Raw genomic sequence first — 25,156 nt, 5'->3', positions numbered from 1 at the left:
TCCTTTTTGTTAAAAATGTGAAAATAATTTTGAAACATGCATTTCACCACTGTAGTCTGTCACCTTTTGTATTCGTCATTTTTTATACTGCTGTAAAAATAAGAGCAAAGCATTTCCCCATTTTGCAACTGAGAGGGCAAAAGAAAGTAAAAGCAGAACTACTTAAACCACGCAATATGGCTCACTACTCAAAGAACTCTGTTATCTGAATTCAGTGACTTAACAACTTCACTTTAGGCAACAAGTGTAAAATATAAGTGGATTCTAATGTAATTTCACAGTAAATGGTCATTATATGTCCTGAGTTTATTCTTGGCATAAAAGCATAGAAAATGATATTGTGAGGTAAATAGTCACTGCAGACATTGTCACTGTAGACATTGTTGTTAAAATAAATCTAAAACACAGTGAGTGTTATGCAAACATCCATCCTGATATGTTTGTTAGAACATTCATAAAGGTGGCCTTTGGTCAATGCATAAAAGGATACATATACATCTGTTTTCTGTAATAATTTACATATTGTACGCAACCAGTTTCTGTCAGAATGTGTGAGTTAAATGCTCTCAATAAAAATAGCTGACACTACAAATACATGGACTAATTACATGTGGGTAAGCTGTACAAAATAAAGCTGACAGGTATTGACAAAGTAGTTTTGACTTCATTTCACAAACACATTTACCAGTGACATTCATTACTGGACATGGTTGAATATACAAGATACAAAAGATTTAAAGAGTGCAAAGCTACAAGTGGAATTCTCAATGACCCCTTTTTCTTGCAGAAGAAATCCCAAATATAATAACAAAAACTTATTAATAAGCTTTAAAAATTGTTTCCTATGAATCCAGAATAAAAATAGAATAATTCTGCAATTATGTGCAGGTGCAAATTTTCCACCTTTGCACAGTTGGTAAACAGTCCTCCAAAAGTTGCCTCAAAGTCCTCATGATGAAGAAACATGGCTGATCATTATTCACGGACAGGTATGGGGTTTACGTACGCTGCAGCCTCAAGGTCATCCAGTCTCTTCCTGCGCATGTCTGCGGGTGGGCGTGGAGGTGGGTTTTGGGGAGGCTGCTTGATGCTCTGAGACACATGTTTTGTGGGCTCTGCCTCAGGAAGGATGGGTTCCCAGTGCTCTCCGTGAATGGCTGCCTGTGTAGGCAGCAGTGGGGACAGATTTAGAGAAGTGTCACGAGAACTCCTACTACTACTACTTCCCCCACAGTTGCCATTACAAAGACACATACAGTGCAGCCACAAATGTTGCAACCAAAATGCAAAGCCTGTTTAGCCACAGTCATACTACAGCCCTGTCCAGGCTGGGCGTCAAGTGCATGGAAGTACATATCTGCCCAAAGATTTGAAACAACTGACAAGCAGGAATGTGATCGCAAGACATCACAAAATTTCAGAATAGACAGGAGAGCCAGGTGTCAGGTGTGTGTGTTTTAATGCGTCTTATGATTGGAAAAAAGTTTAAAAAAAAAACCAAAACACCTGTTTGTGCTCTATTGAACAGAAATTTTAACTTGAAACCTTCCCATTTTTGCAAAGAGAATTATATAATACCAATTTAAGTTAAATTGAAGAAATGAGTGAAATAAGTGAAAGCAAATGTTTTCTAAATCTTCAACAAAGGTTAACCCATTAGTAAACCACAAAACTATATGCTAATTAATTATATGCATTTACATATCAGAATTACATAACAGAGACGTGTGTGTAAAGAAGGAAATTCCTAACAGGGAACAGGAAAAACCTCTTTATTCAGTCTCCAAGAGATCAGAAATCTAAGCGCTCAGAGGTTACTGTTACTTACTGAAAGGTAGATGAGACTGGCTATTCCAAGGCAAACACAGCCTAAAACTGTGGCAAGCATAAATCCTCCTGGGATACAGAGCCTATGGATGTTAAAAACAAAAAAAGAAAAAAAAAAGAAACAGCGCAACTTCTTGAAAAACATTGAGAGTGCCATGACACCATATCAACAACAGACAGCAGGTTCCAATGAGTGAATGGTATTTACTTGTACCTGTCTGTGTACTCAATGAATGAGGTTTTATTGTTGGACAAAAAGGGTAAAAAAAAAAATGCAGCCTAGCACACTTACAAAAGTGAGAGTTTACTTACACAGCATGCAAGAACGCTCTTACGTAGTAATTTCTAGTCAGGGGCCCAAATGCCTTTACACATACTGTGAAGCAGTATTGTCCCCTGAGGGAAAATCATAGATTTGAGTCACTTACCACAATCTTATTAAGGAGCAAGACATGCTCTACACAACTGACCGTTTTGACCGTTAATGACAGAGGTTACAACGGAAAAGCAGTCTAACAAAAAGCAGAATGAAAAGCATAAGAAATATATAATTAAAATAGAATAAAGAACATATGACTCCAGGAAGCACTTACGTTCTCTCAAAATTAGTACCTTTGATCCTCTTACTCCGTGGGTACTCAAGCAAACACACAAACACACCTGCAGCTCTTGGCTAGTTAAGGGTAACATCATTTACATTTCTCACTGGCACTTATTCAGACATACATTAAAGACAACTTCAACAAATAATTGTTTCCCTCATTTTCTAAAAGCTACTAATCTAAACGATTTTTAAGAAACCGCTGACAGAATACTATTAGCCTACATTACAGGGCCCATGTCACCAAAAAGACTGTAAATGCAGAACTAAGTCAGTGCATGGATCTTTATAAGAGAGGATACATTCCAAACGCAGCGAACTTCCAGCCGCTGAACTGGCCAGCCACCCCTACGATGCCCCCAGTTAGGTAAACTGAAACAGGGAAGTAAGAAAGCAAATCATGATCAAACTTGTATTTCCTCATGAGTCAAGCGACACACTAAACAATTTTGATTTAAAACATTACTTTCCCCAAAACAGTGCGTATAGACAGCGTACAGTATGTCTTCTCACGGCTGACACAATGAAAACATTTCGCGAATTTATATCACTGTGCGTCTGGCTGGGGGGTTAGTTTACTTGCTATACTGTTAAGATTAATAGCTATCGTAAATTCATAGCAACTATACATAAGAAATATTTAATCTTATTTGTTTTAATGATTAATAATCACACGTCAACGCAGCTTTGAAATAAGAGTTGTACTAAAGTTTTGGTCTACTTACTAAATCCAGCGGCAAGGGCTTGCTCATTGGCCCACATAGCCCACTCGATCTTTCCCATTGTCAGAGGTAGTTTAATTAAGAGTGTTGTCAAGGGCTGCTTCGCCAGGATATGCTGCTTTTTCTCGACAGATGCTACCACTCTTCAATCTACATGCAGTCTCAACTTTATTTGAAGAACAAAAAGGTGGGATTTTCCAGAGTGCGCAAACCCAACCCAATGGATTTCGTCACTTCCTATTTTAAAGTTTCTGGTTTGAATCTTTTGATGAATGCTCTGCGTCCAGTAATAAGAAAAGCGACAGACCGACCTAGATATAACGCCAAGTAAGAGTCACAACTGTCAGGTGCTAGAGTGGGTTTAATTGTGAGATAAAGGAAACGAAAGAAAGAAAAATCAAGAGCCAGAGTCATGTCAGCAACAACAACAACAACAACAACAACAACAACAAAAAAATATATATATATATATATTTGAATGTCATTAAAAGAATATTCACAAACTATAAAAATGCATTAAAAGATCTGCCTGAAATTAATGTATATACATACATGTGTAAAGACATATTCTTGCACTTTTGGTAAAAAAAAACAAAACCCAATTCCAGATATTATCCAAATGCAATACAGTTGTTTATAAAAACCATATCATTCTCCAATATTTAACATTTAGGTTAAATTATGCATTTATTCATACTTTTGATTCGATGTCAGACTTTGGTGCTGCATGCCATCCATTAATACTCAGGTACTTTTCTTTGGAAGTCCATCTGGACCCAACAAGTGAAAGTCTGGGTCCTTCACCATACATGGACCAGGGCCAGCCTGGAAAAAAACTAATTAGTTGCTAGATTTACCTATGAATGATAATTATGAATAGTCACTCTGTGGGGTAGAACAAATACTTACACAAGATTACAGTTCCTTGTAATGTTATTTCCTTGTTTATTTTCTGCAGTTTTCTTCATCAAAATTTCCTTACAGGTGAAGGAAGTGTGAGTCACATACCTTAGTGCTGATGATGTAGCTGATGCCCTTTGGTACAGACTCCACCCCAATGGCTCTAATCAGCTCTTCAGACAGTGAGGCACGGCCAATAGGAAGGCCTTTCACAAACCTAGAGTGACAACAAGCACATTCAAAACAAAGACCCAGAACATATCCTGGTAACAGCCTACCAATAGGAAAAAATAATTACACACACAAACACTTTTTCTCAAAATTGTATTAAATTTTCTACACGTTCCAACAAACTTGGAACAGAGAACAACTCAATCTCTTAGAATACATAATCAGGACATAACATTACATAATCAGGACGTAATAAATAAATAAAGCAAATGAATAAATGTTGCTTATTGATTGCATAAATTGAAATAATTTTATATTATGTTATGTGAAAACGCAATAAATACTCACTCGCCACCATTGGATTCTGGAGGAAAAAAATGTCGAACCACCTCGACAAATTCCTGAACATAGTCTTGCAAGGTGTAAATCACAGCATTAGGACCAGCATCGAATGTATATGCCACCTGGTAGACAGAAGAGTGAAAGCCAATTCAAATGTATGTTTAGAGGACATATGTACAGGTGACATTAAAATGACCATCTGCACATTACTGAATGTATGTACAGTGACATGCCTTCCTATCAACAAATACCACAGACTGTTTACTACCTAATGAATCTGACCTGAAATGTCCAAAGATGAGCTTTCTAACTAGTCATGGGGTTACTGAAAGGGAGCTATAGTGGAGTTTTCCCATAACTAGATGTGGGGGGGGAAAGGGGCTATATGCAAAAAATCCAAGTAAACTAACTGGCTGAATCATTACTTTTGATGCCGTCCAAGTCTGTAGTAGATAAAGGCCACAAAAGAACAACATGATCAAATTGATCTAGGATGCAAACCAAAACAGTACATCTTGTCTGAAAACCAGATGTACTTTTGTACAACCAGGACAAATGGGCATCTGGACTACAACATAAAATAGCCACCATCACACAACACACAGCTTCTTAAATCAAAGTAATTTATTTGAAATAAACTGATTAGAAACTCCTGTTCTACAAAGCCACAATGAGGGTTATTTGTTTTAAATACAATTTTATCCAAAACTCTCTTGATGATAAGAACAAAATGCTCGCTTGCTAAATTGACCCCTTAAGGGCTTGTTTCAGAAAGAGTGTACACAAACAAGCAAAAAAAACCAAAAAAAAAAACAACATGCATCAATATAAAATGATGAACTCATAAAACCTGGATTGCCTCAGAAAGCTGTACTCACTCGGGTCTCTTGGTAATGCCGATTGTAGTGATGCACCAGGCCGATGACCTTTTGGGATATGTCGCCTAGATAGAATATGGGAGGGTAGGTGTCCAGGCAGGTGGCATGAAACTGATTACTATCCTTCATGGTGAGCTCACCGAAGTCTGCAAAGTTTCGTCTCCGGATAGCACTGATCATTTCCTCCATCCTACCTGGAACCACGCTGTCTGCACGGTACTGTGAGGAAGGGATACAAAAGACCACACTAACCCACTCGGTCGGGTGTGGGCAGATGCATACTTTTGTAGGTCGAATTTCAGTGCATTTCTCACTGAATACACTTCATAAGCTTGTTTTTATACAATATCAAATTTTGATGCTCAATACCACAATAAGTTCATGTCACAATTCTGACTTTGATTCAATTCTGAGTCTGTCTCAGACTAAGTTCTAACTCTGTTTCTGTACCTTTAACAGTGTGCTCGTTTCCACACTGGTCTTCATGCCAGAAGTGCTTCCAACAGGCTTCCGCTCTGCAGTAACCTGAAAGCACAGAACAAAGAGTAATTTCAATATAAACAAAAATAAGACTTTCATAAACAAGACGACAAAATCATTTACTGGATATCCACTAAAGAAAGAAATGACCGACCCATGAATCAATGTCTTTTTTAGTTAAAAGGTGAGATTTACAACTAAATATAAAGCTCAAGAAAATGTACAATCAGTTGGCGCTCACCACCAGGACCAGAACTCTGAGCTCTGGCCAGTGAGACTCAGGTTCCACCTGCTCAGCCAGACTGTCTTTGCCATCCTGCCTCTCACCCATCTTCCACTGGACAAAACCTCCATACAGGCTCCTGCAGGCACTCCCTGAGCCCTGCCGTGCCACCAGGGACAGCTCACTGTCCACTCCAAACAAGCGAGACAGGGAGTACACTGAGGGGGAAGCGTGTGGATCAACAGCATGTAATGAATACAGTATGTGTAAGCATCATGAAAGGCATGCACTAACACTCACCCAGGCAGGCATAGCCAGCTGCAGAGGACGCCAGACCAGCCGCAGTTGGGAAGTTGTTGACAGAACAGATATGGACTCTATGAGACAAACTGACGTCAGAGCTAGGATCGCCATTGCTGCGCCTCTTCCGTGCTAACCGTCTGACTAAGAAAAACAAGAGAGTGGAGAGAAAAACATCACAAAATGTGTGTTAGGTGTAGTCATTCATATCAATTCATGGGTAAATAAAAGATACGTTGGGTCCTACTCTCTCTAAGGCAAGACTGCAGTCTTGGCTGGTTAATATCTTCCTCTTTGCCATTCAACCAGATACGGTCCTCTTGGAAATCTCTGCTGCATGCAACTGTTGTAGTCGTTTTAAGCTGATTAGGGAAAAGTGAGGTTAAGGTCATGATCACCAAGCAAGACAGAAGCTCCTTAGCGCCAAAATGATTAAATCGGACAAATAAACACACCAGTGAACAAAGTAGATCCCTTCAGCTCACCTGGTCTTGATGCAGAGTGACACTAAGTGAGGAGTTAACTGGTAGGATCAGCACTTCGTCCCGTTTACCCCCTATGAATAATAAACTCGTTAAATATAAATCGTAGGCTAAAGGGCACACGATAAAAGACTGATCACAGAGATTGCAGCACAAGGCACTGAACCTCAGCTAGCTGTACTAGCCATGCAAGGTACCTAGTAGCTACCCTAATGTTACTTCAAATATAGAATATATTATTGTCGGTCTGTCAGTGAAATATCAACTCGCTGGTTAGCTCTATCTAGCTATATCTTTGGGAAAAGTTGGAAAATTAGCGTATCTTAAAATGTAGTTTACAGTTGGGAAAGAGGATACACTCGAAGAACATTAGGCACACTTACAGTATTTAATGACCGCAATATTTACTGGCGCAGTGCACGTGATCATTGATGCATGTTCGCTGTTTGTCTCCGGCATCATGTCTAATTCACTGAATTAATACAGTCCGATGTCGCTATCTTTAAAAATAAATTTCTCCACACACAAAAAAGCAAAGTTGCAAGAAATACATCGCACACCGAAATTTGGGAAGCCATGGTATGACAGCGGTGCCTACGATTGGTTAGTGTTAAGACACGAGCCTCAGTTCCCCGCCAATCCAAATGTGCTTTGTGCAGATGCAATTCTGTGCAACCAATGAGGTGAGGTCGGACCATCCACACGAAAGTATATCCGGACCGAAAAGGCTGGGGTCGCCACTTGATCCCGCCCTCTTTAATCTGACATCTTAACAAGGACGGCAGTGAAAGGTAAGGTTAGGAAAGGTAAACTGAGGTCAAACTTGAGGCTTTTTCCTGACAACTGCTTGCAGAAATGCACGCTAGTTGTATTTTATAAGGAAAAACGTAAACCTTGGCCTAACTAACACGAAACAATTTCCCTGAAAATTAAATTGCAGTTTACTTTTACAAATCACCAGAGAATTACACTTATATTACTAGTTAACTACCACAGATGCACAAAATTCATAAAACAATTTTCTGTATGGTTACAAAGTGTAGCTATATCACTATTTTGTTGTTATATACTGGTCCAAGATTGTTTCCAACTACTTTTTTATTAAAATTATTACAATTTCTTTATCTGTAGATTAAAAAAAAATAATAATAAAAAAAGTTTCTCACTAAAGGTTTGTATCGTCTTCATTCCTTCACTCCTCTTGTTTTGTATTGGGAGAATATATAAAAACAATATAAGCAGTGGAAATTTCTCTGGTTATTTGTTCATATTCCTGTAAAATGTTCACATGCACAACATAAAAGGCAGATAAATATATCTTAATACACCAGGTACTTTAAGAATATTAGGTAAAAGTTGTTTAAGGCTCTTTTTTTATTATGTAAACAGATGCACATACATATTAGAAGAAGAATGGGGATGAAAAATGAATGAGGCCTGTTCCATTTTGGTGCTAATTAAGAATGACTACAGTCTCTAGTAAAAATGTAATTGCAGCAATATTCTTACTGCAATTTGTAGTCTTGTTAACCCCCCCCCCCCCCCCCAACAAAAAAAAACAAAAAGAGAGAAAGAAATCTGGTGAACCATAATGAAAAATGTGATACAACAGAAACAACAATGATGAGAAGTTCCTGTGTCCCCAAAGGTCTAGAGTCTCTATCTTGGGATACTCTCTTCAGACAGAACCTTTGGTTACAGACTCTGGTGCTTTTCTAAAGCCAGAGTAGATCTCCCATATCTCGCCAGCAAGCTGATCAGTGTCAGTCCTCAATCATCATCCTCTTCATCTGAATCCATCACGCGGCGTCTGTTAAACTGGGAGAGAGAACAGTAATGGGTACACTGAAGTACAATTTATCATTTCAATTTTCAGCTCACTTAGAGTAAAATCTTTGCCGCTAATTTCATATTTGGGATTGGGGATTATTTCCCTAACATGACAAATTTATAGACAAGAAATTACCTTGACAGTCGTCTTTTTCTCTGTTTGCTGACTGACTTTTTCAAGGATCTCTATCAAACCCGTCTCTGAGATCTAAGAAGTGAGAGAAGACACCCCCTAATTGCATATGCATACAGAAGAGACACTGAAAGCAGCCCTGTTATGTGCAGATTTATCTTTCTCACCTTTCCCCCAAGCTGACCAAAGCGTGCCATCTGTATCAGGTAATTTTCAACTGCTTTTGCTTTGTCTGGTTTTACCAGTGCCAGATTACTCACTGAAATCAAAGGAACATTTTCTTAGAGATGATTAAAGGGAACACTGCCACCCACTAGCCAACCAGATGGCTGTACTGGAAATGGGGAAAATTTATAATATAGCATATAAATTAACGTACATCTGGCCCGGGCTGACTGATCCAAGACTTGAGCTAATATCGAGTTTCTCATTTCTGTTTCTCTGTGGGTAGAAAATTACAGGAGATATGTATTAATAAAAATGACATTCAAAAGCAAACTGTATCTTTCAAATGCTTGAAAAATACAAAAAACCTTTAAGTTACACAAAGTTGCAATTTCAGACAGTATAAAAAAACAAAAACACTAAATCAAGCAGCTCTTTTCTACCCATGGAAAAGAATCCATTGTTTAAACATTCTGACTATCCATACCTTTGTTTGGCTTCCTGTTGATCTTGCTGATTATTGGAGGAGTTCTACAAATAAAATTGTGATAAATAATTGTGTTCCATGATTCATTTTCCAGCTATTCATACAAGTATACAGCATTTCAGACAGACCTCTTCAGTATGTTGATCCTAGGCAGTTCCTTTTTGAGACCTGAACTGTTAACACTGCCATGCTCAAAAACATGCTGCTACACTTGTTTGACATTTTACAAGATAACGCCATGTTTGACCTAATATTTATTCAGGTCAGTGTGTGTCAATGTCAGAAAAATAACTAGCTACTTCATTCTGTTTATAACACAAATAAACAAATTTTATAAGATGATAATAGGATTTTTTTTCCTTTTAATTGTTTAAATGGAAAGCAAAGTATGTGAAAAGAGATCACAGACCAGAGGGGTAAGAACTGAAGTCAAGCTGACTCAAGTCACTAAGCTAATTCGACAGAGGTACTGTAGATTAGTGATGACTTAGACTTTCCTTCATATCTACACAATTTGTTAATCTTCATTATCACTCAAATGCAAGGTACCTGCATAAGGTTGCCTGGTGGTTGTGACAAGACACTCCTCTCTACACCTCTGTCTGAGGCAATTAACCTCAATCACAAGCAATATTCAAAAATTAATTTCAAAGAACAGATAGCCTACCCTGACACTTAGTAACAATTATTATACACATTATGATGTGCTTTCTTTCACGCTGCCCCAATAATCAATTGTTCATCATCATCAACCTCAACTCAAGCATTATGCATGTAAATCAATGAGCCCAGTATCTCTCAAGATGATCTACTGAGGAATCCATATTGCATGCAATATGTAGTGAATTCATTTAACCCACACATCTCACACCAGAACCCAAAATCTCTAACAATATGACAAGTCCACACCAGGTCGCCTCTGTCAGGGCAAAAGCTTCTGTACTGGCGGAAACCAGTCATATTCAGGCGTTGCAGCAGAGATCAAGGGAATAAAGTGTAAGAGGATAGACTGCTGATTCATACTGGCAGTAGCAGTAAAAACAATCACTTCCCAATATACTACTCTGTGGACCAGGCATGTTAAACTCAATTTTGGCCAAAGCTACACTGGCATTTATTATATTTGTTTATATATTTATGTGCCCAAAAGGTTATAAACTGTTAAGCTAACCTTTTCAGAAACAAACCTTACTCACACTGCTGTGTCTTTCTGTGCTGTTGCTATGCTACTGTAAACATGCAATACTGCAGGTGTGCAGAAGCCATTGCTTATTTATTTTTTTTACTTTACAATGTGAGCCATGTTATCTTATTAGCTTTGAGCTTAGTTTCATAGCGGTGCTGAAAATTGAGGACTGCCATGTCTCTACGTGGAATGTGCCGAGTTGTGACGAATGGGGGACTAGGGCTGAACAATACATCAGTGGTTCGTTGATTGGTCTCTGCTTTACTGAATGCTGCAATATATAGATCAGGGTTTTACAATGCAAGCAAAACGCTAGCCTTTACTAGCATTTAAAAGTGAATGAAATGTTCATTTAGAAGCTCGAGAGATTTGACCTGAGGTGTTCAACTATATTGGTAACCGTTTTATTTATAGGATGTTAAGTGAGCACCAAAGAAATTCTTTCTGTCTTAACAGCAGTTTGCTATAGGTCATTGCCCCCATTCTCAGACCATGTAAAACATGAGCAAAGGATTCATCCATGACTTCCTTAGGAAACCCACAGTTATGAAAATCCTTTCTACTTATGACATTATGAAACCAGTAATTCCAGTTATGAAAACATTTCCATACTTTTCTATTATTAGTATCTATAAGTAATGGATAGAATTTTGCAGGCCTTGGAATGTGAAGAGTCGCAAACTGGAATGGGAGTCCACAGATTTATAATACAAAGCTTTAAAATATTTTCTTAATGCAAGACCTGAGAAGAACCCTCCAGTTCCTCCTCATACATCACTGCATGTAATCTACTTTATTACTTGCAAGAGACGTAATCAGTTTTACATTTGAGAAACCAAAAGAAAGCTTGCTGAATATCTTCAGACTATCAGAATTAAGAATTTGCTGTTTCCAGTGGCAAGGCATTTGAATATTTATGGACACTGCATTAATAATGTATCTGTTTGCATTGCCAGATGTTGATTATGGCATCAATTATGTTGAAGCAAACTCAAAGAAACAGAACTCAACTACACTCTTGGAACTTTATAACAACATGTAATGAATGTTATTATTTAAACATCTACTTTTTCATATATAAACTGGTTCCTCCTCCTAGAAATTCAGAAGCACTTAGCGTTAGCTTGCACAACCTCTGTTGCAAACGCTGTTTTTTTTTTTTCTGGAAATCTTGTGTACTTCAATACAATTTTTAGCATCTATCTTTATACAAGATTCAAGGTGAGTAACTGCAGTGAGCTGTAGTAAAAGGTGTAGCTAGCTAATGTTGAAAATTGTGCCATAAAAACATTGACATTTTAAGATTGCTAGCTAAATAGTTAAAGAGTATGTGATGCATCTAGAGTAAGAGAAAAAGAAAAAAGAAAAAAAAGTGCACCACCAGGGAACTACGCAAACTAGGTTAATCTAGCTAGCCATGTGCCACCAAAGATTTTCTAATATTAATGCCAGACAAGAAACTGGTGCCACTCCTCTGTAATGCTAGCTAACGCTAACTAGTTAGCCAGCAACTTCTGATAGCTAGGCTAGCTAACTAGCTTAACAAAGTATCTTATTTCGCAAGCTAAGGCTGCCCAACTATGTTGCCTGTGTATGCTAAAGACTAAACCAGCAACGCACAATATGTAAAAAAAATAAAAATAAACAAAGCGCAGCTAAAGATACATGACCAACATTAACAGTTAATTCTGCTCCTTCGGCCTAAAACGTGCGTCTCCCATATTTCGTCGGAAATGTCATCCAAGATGTCCAAGATGATTTGTGTTTTAACTACTACAAGTTTCCCCACTTACCCCATGATTTGACTGCAGTTCCGCCATACGTTGCCGTCTAATCGCTTCCAGTTCCTCATCAGCCATTTTCTAATACTCGTTATAATAAAAATGTAAGAAACTCGGCTCAAGATCTGCACAAATAATGTTTTACTGTGTGGGTGCTAGCCAGGCTGAATTAATCACGACCAGAGTAATCGAGCCTTCTACATGTACGACCTTTTCAGGCTTCGGAAATTCCTGCGTACTTATTGTTAAATGTTATCCCATCCAAAAAGGAGTCCAACCACCAAGAAAACCAGTAAAAGGTGCACTGAGGAGGACTATAAATAAGATGCATGTTCTAATGTACTTATTTTATTTTAAGAATAGCAAGTCATGGACCTTCATGTTTGGGTTTTTAATGCGTATTTAAGTGTAAAAAGTGAAGTTTGTGTAAAGGCAATACCTTACAGTTGGTAATAAATGCAAAGAGGATTTAATCTGTATAAGTGTTGGAATGAATTTTACAAACATGCAAAGTTCTTCTTTGAGATGTGCTGCCCAAGACTACATCAGACTATTATTCATTTTATTTAAAATGTATGTGGAACATTTATACTTCCAAATGCATTAAAATAAAGAATAATATTTACCTGTTTTGCTTACACTACTGCTTTTGAAAGTAAATCTTACTCTGCTAAGATTGGTATGAAAAATGGTCACTTTTGGTCACATTCAGAAATACAAATGTGGAAACCTGGAAAGCAGATGTGTTCTTCTTGGTCAACTGGTAGATCGGGTAAAACAACACGTTTGCGACATCAAGAAATCGTGGGTTTGATCCCAGGGAATACGCCTATTCTAATAGTCGATGACAGTGTCTGCTAAATGCTGAAAATGCAAACACACCGGTTGTTTCATTTGCAGACGTGCGTCGGAATGCGTGCATCTTCTTCCAAACGCTCGAGGAACAGCACTCATGTTTAAGCATATCAGAATGAATACACTGCATTATTTAACTTCCTCTGTAGGTGCTATAAGAGAATCGACTCAGTAGAAGTGGTACATGGAATTTCTGAGATGCATCAGTGATGGTGAAGACAATCTGTGAGTAAATGTCAAATGTTTATTAGAATAGACATTATTCAGACAGCTATACTTCACTTAACACTTGAATGAAAACACTCATAGGATGCATATTTATACTTATATTACTATAACAGGGACAGTAACACTTTCATATCAGGTTTGGATCCCTTTTTATTTATTTTTTTTACACAGTTGGCCTACCTCAACATATGGGTAGAAGCAAGTCTCCCCTAATGCCTCCCAGTACTGTCCAGTCTCAAAGCGCATCTTATAAGCACCAGGAATGAAGGCTTCTCTGGTGATGAGGCATGGGCACCGTCCATCGTTGTTGGTAGTTCTAGAAGGAATGGCTTTGTCAAGGTTGTCACCTTATCGGCATGCGTGCTAGACTTATTTATGTAAGTATTCCTTCCTGGTGGATAAAGCAGCTTCTTGTTCTGTTGTACCCTGTTGTTAGCAGATTCCATGTCATTGAGGTGGGATCCAGGAAGTGTAGGCTAAGGCCCATGCTGGCAGCTGGTGTACCGTGGCCAGTGTTCAGTACATGCGTGGTGAGAGGGCTGGGCGTTGATATGGACATTTCTGCACACTGTGGCAGGCATATGTTGAATATAACATTCACATTTTATATGAAATATACAACTTAAATACTTTGGAAGTTACTAAAGACATAACATATATTTAAAACATGAATGTCAAAATAATAATAAAAACATTTGTTAGTCTTACCTGGTTTGCTGCCCAAATATGATCTTTGATGTGCTGCAGCCTGGTACTCATTTGTAGTGCTTGTCCTTGCTAGATCTCACTACATTTCAAAACGTACCTATGAATGCTTGGCTTGATCAGGTGATCAAGTAGCTCACCTTAAAAACTCCTTATTTGGTGTATTATGTAGCTGTTTAAACTAGTGTTTACTCTGCCAGACGACGACATGGCTTTGACTATATACAAGACCCCAGCCACTATGAAGTTGAGCAGAACTGGATGTAGTTTCTAATCATTAATAAGTAGATAACAGCTTACAGATCCAGGAAATTTCTTAAGTACCTTGCTAGGTCAAACATAGTACTGTTATTATAACTATAAAACTATCTCATAATACCTTTGAAGTATTTGGTACTTACAGTGTGGCAGTAGAATGTCTGTATCCAAGTGGCAGTGCAAGCCATTGACCTTTGGGTATTTCACCTACTAGTGATCAGTCAGTGCAAAGTGCAGGTACATACTTCAGACATATGCTCAGAAATGAATATAGCAAATTTAAAGTATTTGTTTTTAAATTAAGGAGATTTCATTCTATGTCATGAATGTTTATGGAACATTCTGTCCAAAACCCATTATAGGTGATTTCTTATCAGTGGTGAACATAGTTTGGAGGAAATTAGGTAACATTCCCTGGATTCCGTTTAGCAGGAAGAGGTACATTACACCTCTTGGTTTAAAATGGAGAGCTGGAGTGCAGAAATATTTTCAAGTTTTTGTTGTTGTCAATATCACTTTGTATCGCAGGTCCATTTTTAACTAGAAGCAAAATGTCAGCGGCAGATCATCCTGATGTTATCAGCCAATAATATCCGACATGCAGACTGGAAATGCATTACAAATTTGTAAAGACTGCAGACCAAGAACAGAATGTGGTAACACAGAGTTGCAGAACAGATGGTGATAGGATGAACCTTTTTGTTTCACAGTAGTTCCAATCAATCTTCATTAGGTAATGTGATGCTACAAAGGTTGAGCATACAGTACAAGCTCATAAAGTTTTTCATTTTTGACTAATTGTTCTAGTTAATTACTGACCTTACAGAGTGGGTTATGATGCTCCTATGTTAAGTTGGAAGGTCAGGTTTACAGTAACACCAGGAGTTAAAGTGAACCCTATCTAAATACTGTAATTTAAAACCACTGTAAAAGTATATGGTGAAATAAATTGCTAGACATGCATTGCATTGCATTGCATCATTACAGTATGCCTCACTGGAATAGCATATGAAAGGATAGATTTTGCATGGAATACTCAGTTCAGTTCAGCAGTGGTATGATTTTCCTCCAAAATGCCTCTGGATCTCATTTTACACAGAAACCCCATTAATTAACTGTAGCTGCAACCTGCAGCTTGTGAGCTGGTTCCAGGTTTTTGACAATAGCTGGTTTGCCAAGTACTGAGAGGCTAAACACTTTGGCAGCCATGAGCAGAGCAGGACACCACGGCCTGTCTATTCATCTCTCCACCCTGCAGGCTGTTTTGCTCAAAAAAGCAAACTGGACCTGACTCTTGTGTGCCTGAGCTTTGTTCAGTCACATCGTGAGCCAAACCACTGAGCCTCTGACTCAGTACACCTAGGAATTTTATTTGTTGCCATTTATTTCCTTTTTTTGGTGCTTGTTTTCTTTTGTTTTGTTTTGTTTTTTTTGTCCCAAGCACAAATGTGACGACTATGGAATGTTCCTGGTGCTTTCTGCCTAGTGTAAGAATGTCTTTGGTGCCTCGGTTGAGCTCTTTCCAATGCCTGAGCCCTGAGCTAAAACTGCACACTATTGACTTCTTATCACGCAGTGCTCTCCGCGCCTGCAGCGGTAATGAGCTTTGCCTTGTGTTAGGCACAGAGGTACATCCAGTTCAGCTTACTCACAGACAAACGCTAAACAATCTCAATTGCTCGTTTGTTCCGTGGCCCTCTAAACATCCATGATGAAAAATGTAGTCTTGAACAAAAAGAAAACACAAAGACAGAACACCCAGAGGCATTTTAATCAATATGAAAATACCTTTACTACTGTGACAATGTATGGTCTCTACTCAGCTTCCTGTGAATGTAAAAGAAGAAACCATTAGATTCTAACAAACAGCATCAGAATCCTAGCGAAATAGTCTTAGACATTTCTTTTATTCTTCTCCTTTTCAAAAATAAAAACAAAATAAACAAAAATGCAAGGTCAAATCAGACTGCAAGAAACACATAAAACAAAGTTTACAATATTACACAATATTACACATTGACCCAGACCTTTTCTTTCTGGCTGAAGCACCGTGTACACAGAAGAAGAAGATTCATTAGTAAGTCTCATTTCGAGAGAGATTTCTGCTGTAGGATAAACTGCCTGCAGGGCAAATTCTGCTTCTACAATGAGAAGCATGAAGCAAAACATTTTGGGGAGGGATAAAAAAAATCACAGAAAATCTAAAGCATTCACAGTGAAGCATGATGGGCATTTTGGCACTGGGCAGTATTATTAGTGTTGATATGAGTATGGTTGTTGCTAAGGTACCTTCATTATCTTACATATGGCAGAGAGGATTTTCAGGTCAACTATAGCTGTAAAGATAAATATGCTGATACACAGTCAAGTTGACAGATAAATAGGACACCAAGAATCTTGGTTTCATGAATAGTACAAATTGTAGGAAGTTTAAGGGGACTGTTAAGGGGCCCATACTGTAATTGTGAGAGGGTATGTCACACTTGGGGTGATGGAGCAACAAGAAAACTGACAGTCTTAACTCATACTTCAAAAAGAACACAGTTAAAAGAATGACTTATTTATCTTCACACGAGGTGCATCTTGAAGCATTAGAGAGGAAAACAATTTCCCCCTCAACTCAGCCTTGATTATGGCACTATTGCAGTTTTTAGCATCAGTGTGGTTGTGTTCGGGTTGTGTCCCAAAGATTTCTCTATGTTTATGATATAATTACTTTTGCACCTCTAAAATATATACATATAATAATCATTTCCAATATATTATGCCTTGAGATTGATTAAATCTGGCACATATGAAATAATCAGTATGGGTATTACATGAAAGGTTTACTTTAAGGTATTAGACTTACATGAAGATGACTTATTAAAATGTGTGGTAATTACCCATGACATTACCAGTGGCATTCTGATTCATTTTTCATACATGAAGCCATTTCCCTAAAAGAGAATTAAAGCATTCAAATTCACATGACAGCAGTTCAATGAGATGGTCATAACTGGACATAACTGCTTTTAGGTGTCACTGTAATAAGGGCAGCAAACAGGATGAATGCATACACACAGTAGTTATGATGAAGGGCAGATAAACATAACTCTCGTAATCATGGGCCAGCTGCTTTGTGAAGAGGTGCAGGCTTTTATAAATTTTGGTTGCAAGTGTTGTCCTGGGAACTGTTAGCATGGCGACTGATGTTTTCTAAGATGTGCTCTTCTTCTGCGTTGGGCACCCTTCTGCTTTTGCTATATCACTGAGCAGAGTCCAGTCTGGAGACAACATGGAAGAAACATTAAACCCACACCAAGCACAATTCCTGAACACATATACATAAAGATCAACAGACTGTTCATCTGGCCTCCTAATTACTGCAGTAGTTATGGCATTTAGCTGATGCTTTTATGCAAAGCAACTTACAATTGTGACTGAGTACAACTTGAGCAACTGAGGGTTAAGGGCCTTGCTCAGGGGCCCAACAGTGGTAACTTGGCAGTGGTGGGGCTTGAACCAACAACCTTCCAATTACAAGTCAAGTACATTAACCATTGAACTACCACTGTCCACTGTTGTTATACTTTGTACCTCTGAGACAAATGAAAAATGCTTCAAGTATATGCTGCTGTGGATGTATCTATTGATGTATCTTTTGATGGGGGTCCATTCCCTAGTACGAGGCCTCTAATACAGGTGACCAGTAGTCACATTTATTTACAGGTCAGTTAATAGAGAGTTCTAAATTCAAGATCGCTCTGTGTATGTGTTTGTGTGATTGGTATGTGTGTGATGTACATGAATTAATGTTCAGTACCTGTGCAGTGCCTCTTTATATTTCATCCTCCAAGTCAGAGTTGTGATGATGTATCTGCAGTTAAGAGAAATTGCACCCCTTTATTACAGTGGTTAACAATGCTCCAACATACAGCTATAAAATGTTCACTGGCATTACGGAGAGCTCACTGTGGACAAGTCAGAGCTTCTAGCTTCAAATTAATGAGATGTGAGTCAATGTTTTCATGCTCATTTCAGCGGGCTGGTGAAAGGAGCTGCTGATTTCCCAGCAGCACTACCTAATGGGTGGGAATGGAATCACGCTGAGATGACAGAGAGAGCCCAGTCAGCTCTCGCTGAGATGCCCTTCTCTAACATATGGGCTCTCACTAAGAGAGAGGAGACTCTCATCCGTTATGGAACAATGCAACCTCACAGGAAAACAACAGCTTGTGGAAAGCACTGTTAGGCAGGAAAAGTGAGAAACAGGGTCCAATAGGAAGCAGTTCAATCAAAGCACTGAACCAAGCAAGCATTCTTTTCTAGAGGTGGTAAAATGCCCCATTTCCTTAACTGGAAGCGCACAACAAGCTTAAAAAACAATGCAGTGGAACCAGACCTACTGGACAAACTAAACAAATTGTTCTCCATCATGTATATGTCAGAATATAAGTCAGGCTAGAAATGTGAGAGAGAGAGTATGAGTGAGGATCAAACTGGTCATGGTGTTTCTCCCCTGAGTTTTTAGACCCTGAATGTAGATACAGCTGATATAGCTGTAACTGTACTGTATGCGAGTCTGCTAGGATGTGCATATGTTGGTTTCTTACATGCTCCTATCAGAGTGTGTTTTATTTGTCTGTTAACATTTTTCAGTTATTTTTCTGTCTTAAATTTCAGGGATATCACGCTTTTATGGAGGAATCACTGGGAATTCTTTATCAGTTTCTAGTGACAGCTATTTGTCTGCAGTCCTTCCGCTGTTTAGAACATGTTTATAATATGTAGAATAAGTTTAGAATATTTTCTGGTCCCAGCTTGTGTTTCAGATTCCTCCACAGCCATAATCCAGCCTCAGGGATGCAGTGAGGCTTGTGTAAAGGTGGGAGCCTGTGATGTGAGGGTGTCAGCTGTTGGGCTAGCTCTGCAGTGTTCTCTACCCACTATGCAGCCTGGCAGTGGGAGGGGGAGCCCCTGGCCCAACCAGAGCCACTCTGCAGCAGAGGAACCGAAGCCTTGCTGTTGTGTGTGGGATATAGGGAAGGGGCTAAAGAGTACTTAATGTGTCACTGTCAACTGTCACCAGGTAGAGGACAGTCTCCAAGGTAATTACATATAATTGTGGTTTCTGGAGGATAATAGTTGTCTATATATATATAATAAAAGAAGAAGATTCCAGATAAGTAATTGCAGTATACTGTGGTAAAAGATGTTGAGATATTCACAAGGTTTCCAAAGACATAGGACATTTTAGACCGAAATATCCTGCTTCTCTAGAAACCATTGTGTACTTCACTGCAATTTTTAATATATCTCTCTCTGTGTCTATATGTGTGTGTGTGTGTGTGTGTGTGTGTGTGTGTGTGTGTGTGTGTGTGTGTGTGTACACATATATAAGATGCAGAGAACCTAACAGCAACCGTGCTGCCTCTCTCTAAAGTGTTTCGCATACAGCTTTGTTTTTTATCGTAACCCTCTTTTCACTGCCATTAAGTGCCTTGACTGTGCTGTGTGCATTTGCTGGAAGTTGCTTGCTTAAGGATTGCTGTAAGGTGGATGCACTCTGAGAATGAAAGTGGAAAATATGGCCCAGCTCAGTGTAATTTTATGCTGCAGTGAGCAAATCTCTCTCATAATAAAGCTGTGATGTGCCAAAGTAATGGCAGCATGATTAGATGCGTTTGCTCTGTGTGGTTTGTGCTCTTTCAGACGACATGTGTGAGATGGAGGTAGGGATGAAGTATGAGTTTATAAATGTTTCTGCAAAATTTTTTTGTGTGTGTGTGTGTGTGCTTGTGGCGCCATGCTTTGGTTGTTTTATGTGGAGAATTGGGCAAAGTTTGTAGGAGCAGTTGTGTGCTTGTCTCTGGGAACCAGGCATAGTTTTACATTTAAAGCATTCGAGAGGCACTTATCAGCTGTCAGACTGATTTGCCATGCAGCAGCATTCTGTATTGTGCTTATCTCTTTTCTGCCATATTCACACAGTCTGCACAATGACACAGTTTGAAAAGACGTACAACCCCATACAAACAACATTCACACACACACACACACACACACACACACACACACACACACACACACACACACATACAAACAGTCTCCTTTATAAGTCCCTAGACTTTATAGAAGGATGGAGGCTGCACTGATTAGTGGTTGGTTATCTACATAGAGACAGAACACAGGACATGCCTGTTACAGTGGCCTGCAGAATGGACTAGACTGGCAAGCAGGTGAGGTTTATCATTAGCTTGATGAGTTTTAAAACACAGTGAGTGTGTTGAGTCTCACTGCTTACCATATGCGGATCATCATCGCTGGCCTCCCCCAGCTCGGGGCTGTCTCTCCGGGCTCGGCAGTGAGGATTCGGGCTTCTCGGGGAGCCCTCTCGACTGCTGGCTGATGGGTGGTATGGTGAGCCCCCCAAACTTCCGCCCTCAGAAAAGGGTGAACCTGTGGCACACAAATTTAATGTTATATTTTAATATTATGGCTGAATGTAGATACATTATATCTGTGTATGTTATACATTATATCTATTTTAGCATAACATAAAAGACTACATTTGTTCATGTGATCATAGGAGCAAGATAGCAGTCACTGAAGTAAACATTAAAACCAGCAAACAGTCTTCTGTAAGGTTTCATAAAGAACCTATATATCACACTAAACATTCGATTTTACCTCTGTTAGAGTCATCAAAACTTGTGGATGATATTTAATCCATAGAGATTTGGAGTGTGTTTTGTGTAATTTAGCGTAAATTGACAGAGAAAGCTATTTGCTTTGAAGCTCTGTCAACTCACTCATATTTCTGTCCCAGACACATTGATTACACTATTGGCAGAGCTGTAATTAAAGAAGCAATGAATTGGTATTGAAAAAGACGAAGTAAAACGAGAGTGCCTTGAACAAACTGAGACTGGGGGAAAAAGTTATGGTTATAAATTTACCCTGAGGGATCAATAAAGACCCCTCTTTATTTATATATTAAATGAACATGAACACATCATAATACACAGTCCAATCAATATATCAACCATCTTTATTTGCAAACAATCACTTGTGTCTACCCAGTAGAATCATCCCTGCTGGTTTTAGATCAGTGATTCAGTCAACAAATCACAATCAGTTTGTGTAAATGGATTTTAAAAAACATTTGAGTTTTAAAGGAGGGTGACAAGGATCGTCCATAATCTAAAGGCCTATGTACAAGCTTGAAATCCACAAAAGCAAAGCAGAAGATGGAGTCAATTACCACTAGGGGGCAACATAAGCCCAACTGATACAGTTCTTACCACAAACAAAGCAAATTTGATTATCGTAGTCCTTATCTAATCGCTCATGACTAAATTGTGAAACAAACAACCAAAAAAATAATAAAATCCGAGACAGACAGGAGGTCCCTCTTGCATCCTGAGGTGCCTGACCTGTGTGCTCCTGCCTTTGTCTGTCCATCCTGTCCAGACTGTCCAACAGTCCATCAATCTGAACCTTTATCAGTGTCAACTCTCGCTTTATAGTCTGCAGCTCTTCCATTTTCACTGTAGAGATGAAGAGAGAGAGAGAGAGAGAGAGAGAGAGAGAGAGCTCAAAGTGATCCGTTATACAATAGGTTAAAATAAAAGTAAACAGAGACCATAAAAACAACTCTGAAAATGGCTCCTCTTAAGAAATATTGACTGGATGGAGATCATGCAGTCGCTGGCCTTTCACCTATACACTTAGAATAACTGCGCATTCAAACCATTCCATAGCTATGAAAAGTCTCTTTGGCTTCCTTTCCCATTCCCACACATTCTGGGTTATCATTAGTCAGTGTGGCTACCCCCCATCTCATCCATACAGTGACCTTTAACATCCTGTAGTGAGCAGGCTCATCTCCACACGGTCACCTCAGCACCCAGCCTGCCTGCCACAGAGCACGGCAGTATGGGGTTCGGAGCAACAGCAACAACAACAATAACAATAACAACAAGAGGGACAAAGTGATAGATTCAGTGTGATAGACCAAAGAGAAACAAATGGAAATAAAATCTAGAACTGCCCGTAGGCAGTGAAAATTAGAGACGGCGCAAGAAAAAGATAAGTGAGGAGACAGAGTGTGAGAGAGGGAATGAAGTCATGGGGTAATGGATTGAAAAAGCCAATCTTCTGACCATGGAGTTTTGAGACTCTGAGGTACTATTAACATGTTCTAAACACTTTCGTATTCGTTCTGCTCTGTTAATTTGGTGTAATAGCATGGTCTGATATGGCAGTTTCTATTACAGAAGGAGAGGCTACAGAGAAGAGGCTTTTAATGAAGAGCCATCTGGAGTCTCTGCCCTCCTGAGCCTAGAAGATTACTCAACCAAATTCAAACATACTTAACAGTAAGCACACACATACACACTATTAAAGATATACTGCATACTTACACAGACAAGGCACTTACACTGTGGTCCACCATGCTAACAAAGGTCTGGGTTAGACCTTGTGTTTGTGCAAGTGTGATCGTGTGTGTGTGTATGTGTGTGTGTGTTCCCATACATTTGGCTCTTCTGGACGAGTGGGGACGGGAGCTCCTGGAGGAAGACCGCTCTCGGCTGTGTCTCTGCCGGGAGGAAGACGTGCGGGGTCTCTTGGCCAGGCCAGAGCTGCGTGCCAGCGGGGGCATTGCTGAGGGCACCCGCTGGTAGTCATACACCCTGAGGAGCAGAGCACCCATCACCATCAGCTCACACCAAAACATCATCCATGCACACATGAGCACACGCTCACGTTCAAAAGGAGAGCATCAGCACCTCAGGACACTCTTTCCAGGGAAAGTTGGGATGCGGCCCAGCAGACCTAAGTGGCACTCACTGGCCATTTATCCAGCAAGCAACTGCCAGTGAGTGACCTAAGTAATGGATCCATTTCGTGTGTGCATAGCGTAATATGTGTGCATGCCATTAGTGCATTTCAACATCGGGATATGAGCGGTTTTCATTTCAGTAGCGAGGAGCAGAGAGATCCAGGAGGAGAGACTTTCGACAGGGGTGGGAGCTGTGGGGAGGCATTTTTAGAGGAGAATGCCAATGTTCCCGGCACCTCAAATAAACATCCAGTCATTTCCCAAATGAAGGCATTGCTATATTTATGCTATGCTTTTGTAGTTATAATGTATACCACATTCTTCTTTTCCTCCACCAGCCTACTTTTGGATCTTGTTTTCTTTCTTCTCGCTCATGTCTCTTGAGGCATTCTTTCCTCCTTAGAGAGGTAAGCTGCCTCTTATCTCACACAAGATCAAATTGGTACTGTCAGAGCAAGTCAAAAGCTCCGTGGCGAGGCACTGCAGAAGCTGATGGAAGAGTTCGGGAGCATGTGTCACCCAGGATACCGATAGCCACCATGATAAATCAGAGGAGGAATGAAAAGGAAAAATGAGAGTGGAAGAAGGAAGAAGGGGGGGGGGGGGGTCTACTCAGGGTACATTCACCTCCTGAGACCCAGACTGTTATTCTGTAATTCTTCATTTTTCCGTGCTCTTTTTACTGTAAGTGTCTGATGATTAAGGAAACTAAGCAATGACTTTCAACAGAAAGTAGTTGGTAATGTAGGTAATATGTCTTCGTCTAATTTTGTTCAGATTAGAAAATCATAATTTATGTGGACACAAAGTACAGAATACATTACAAAATACTATCAGACACCATTAGTTATTATTACTAAAAATTTACCCACATCTTCTCTTTCTGTATAGACAGGTTCCCCAGACAAGAGGTTTGATGAAAACGCTTGTGTACCTGTGATACAAAGGTAAGCTGGCTATATCCGAGCATCTACTGCAGTCATTGATACTCACAATACATGGTACCCTCAAAACAGTTTTGCAGTTGTGGGTTCCTACTATATGCTCCCTAATGATTTGTTTTCTGACTTGTGAGAGGCAGTGCTAATATTTGCATACAGTTAAAAACTGGTAATGATCGGCAAAGTTATAACAGGAGGGTTGTTTTTTTTGTTTTTTTTGCTGTTATCTTAAGGACTGGGTGCTACATACAGGGTGACCAAGCTGTATCTTATTTTTGAGTGACAGCCGAAATAGTGTGCTGATTATGAGTGTACAGAGGAGACAGGATTAAGACAAGAGAAAGCCTTTAAGCCCCTAATCCAGAACTAAGCAGATAAGACTAGAGTAAACAATTACATAGATACTTCTTTGGCAGCCATCACTTAGAAAGCTGAGAGTTCGTTTGCAAATTGTTTGGCGTTTATTTAGTTGTCCTGTGTCAACCTTTGAAGTCTTTACACTGCTGGCTTTAAAATATTACCCCCTGCGCTTGGTTGAAAGCAGACTGCTAGAGGCTTGGTTTTTATTAAACAAGCATGGAAATGACAGGAGTTAATTGGTGTGGGGAGACAGCAGCCATGTTGTTTTGTGATTTTGGCGTAGGCGCTGTATAATTGCAGCCAATGCCACTCAAACCTTGTTGGGTTTTGATAAGTTGGAAAGGGAAAAGCCTTCTTTCTCTAAAATAAAATCTAAATCTGTGCTCTGACTCCCTCACACACAGAAAGCTCTCCAAATGAGCAGCTTATGGTGGGGAAGGAGTGAAGCCTAAGCCTGGACAGGGACATGAATAC

General features: G+C 39.3%; 5 protein-coding genes across 6 annotated transcripts in view; all 5 read right to left on the bottom strand.

Moving 5' to 3' along the window:
* Window positions 1–291: 291 nt before the first annotated feature.
* LOC113570890 (cytochrome b-245 light chain) lies at window positions 292–3,422 on the bottom strand. The gene is made up of 6 exons (XM_026999590.2): window positions 3,154–3,422; window positions 2,731–2,800; window positions 2,421–2,495; window positions 2,140–2,223; window positions 1,829–1,910; window positions 292–1,161 (listed from the first exon to the last, which is right to left on the bottom strand). Exons 1-6 carry the CDS (start codon window positions 3,209–3,211, stop codon window positions 976–978), a joined length of 555 nt encoding a protein of 184 aa, XP_026855391.1. The 5' UTR covers window positions 3,212–3,422; the 3' UTR covers window positions 292–975.
* A 71-nt stretch (window positions 3,423–3,493) lies between these two features.
* mvda (mevalonate (diphospho) decarboxylase a) lies at window positions 3,494–7,545 on the bottom strand. The gene is made up of 10 exons (XM_026999589.2): window positions 7,310–7,545; window positions 6,930–7,000; window positions 6,692–6,806; window positions 6,445–6,588; window positions 6,163–6,362; window positions 5,892–5,966; window positions 5,442–5,660; window positions 4,570–4,685; window positions 4,159–4,267; window positions 3,494–3,975 (listed from the first exon to the last, which is right to left on the bottom strand). Exons 1-10 carry the CDS (start codon window positions 7,386–7,388, stop codon window positions 3,895–3,897), a joined length of 1,209 nt encoding a protein of 402 aa, XP_026855390.2. The 5' UTR covers window positions 7,389–7,545; the 3' UTR covers window positions 3,494–3,894.
* Window positions 7,546–8,271: 726 nt separating this feature from the next.
* pdcd5 (programmed cell death 5) lies at window positions 8,272–12,711 on the bottom strand. The gene is made up of 6 exons (XM_026999437.2): window positions 12,521–12,711; window positions 9,542–9,585; window positions 9,269–9,330; window positions 9,057–9,148; window positions 8,893–8,964; window positions 8,272–8,744 (listed from the first exon to the last, which is right to left on the bottom strand). Exons 1-6 carry the CDS (start codon window positions 12,584–12,586, stop codon window positions 8,697–8,699), a joined length of 384 nt encoding a protein of 127 aa, XP_026855238.1. The 5' UTR covers window positions 12,587–12,711; the 3' UTR covers window positions 8,272–8,696.
* Window positions 12,712–13,496: 785 nt separating this feature from the next.
* On the bottom strand, window positions 13,497–14,350 carry uraha (urate (5-hydroxyiso-) hydrolase a). Its single transcript, XM_026999588.1, has 4 exons — window positions 14,300–14,350; window positions 14,017–14,159; window positions 13,772–13,907; window positions 13,497–13,586 (listed from the first exon to the last, which is right to left on the bottom strand). The coding sequence occupies exons 1-4, from the start codon at window positions 14,348–14,350 to the stop codon at window positions 13,497–13,499; spliced, it is 420 nt and encodes a 139-aa protein (XP_026855389.1).
* Window positions 14,351–16,302: 1,952 nt separating this feature from the next.
* LOC113570858 (heterogeneous nuclear ribonucleoprotein C-like) overlaps window positions 16,303–25,156 on the bottom strand; it is a 40,161-nt gene continuing 31,307 nt past the window's right edge. For both annotated transcript variants that reach the window (XM_026999534.2, XM_026999535.2), the window contains exons 4-8: window positions 23,075–23,232; window positions 21,973–22,086; window positions 20,841–20,995; window positions 18,360–18,413; window positions 16,303–17,820 (exon numbers count right to left, since the gene is read on the bottom strand). In XM_026999534.2, coding sequence (XP_026855335.1) covers window positions 18,375–18,413; window positions 20,841–20,995; window positions 21,973–22,086; window positions 23,075–23,232 — 466 coding nt within the window. In that variant the 3' untranslated portion in view covers window positions 16,303–17,820; window positions 18,360–18,374. The remainder of the gene's footprint in view (window positions 17,821–18,359; window positions 18,414–20,840; window positions 20,996–21,972; window positions 22,087–23,074; window positions 23,233–25,156) is intronic.

This window comes from Electrophorus electricus, chromosome 4 (assembly GCF_013358815.1).
Source record: "Electrophorus electricus isolate fEleEle1 chromosome 4, fEleEle1.pri, whole genome shotgun sequence".
Taxonomy (NCBI): domain Eukaryota; kingdom Metazoa; phylum Chordata; class Actinopteri; order Gymnotiformes; family Gymnotidae; genus Electrophorus; species Electrophorus electricus.
Note: the sequence above shows the minus strand (reverse complement) of the source record. Positions and strands in the feature narration are given on the sequence as shown.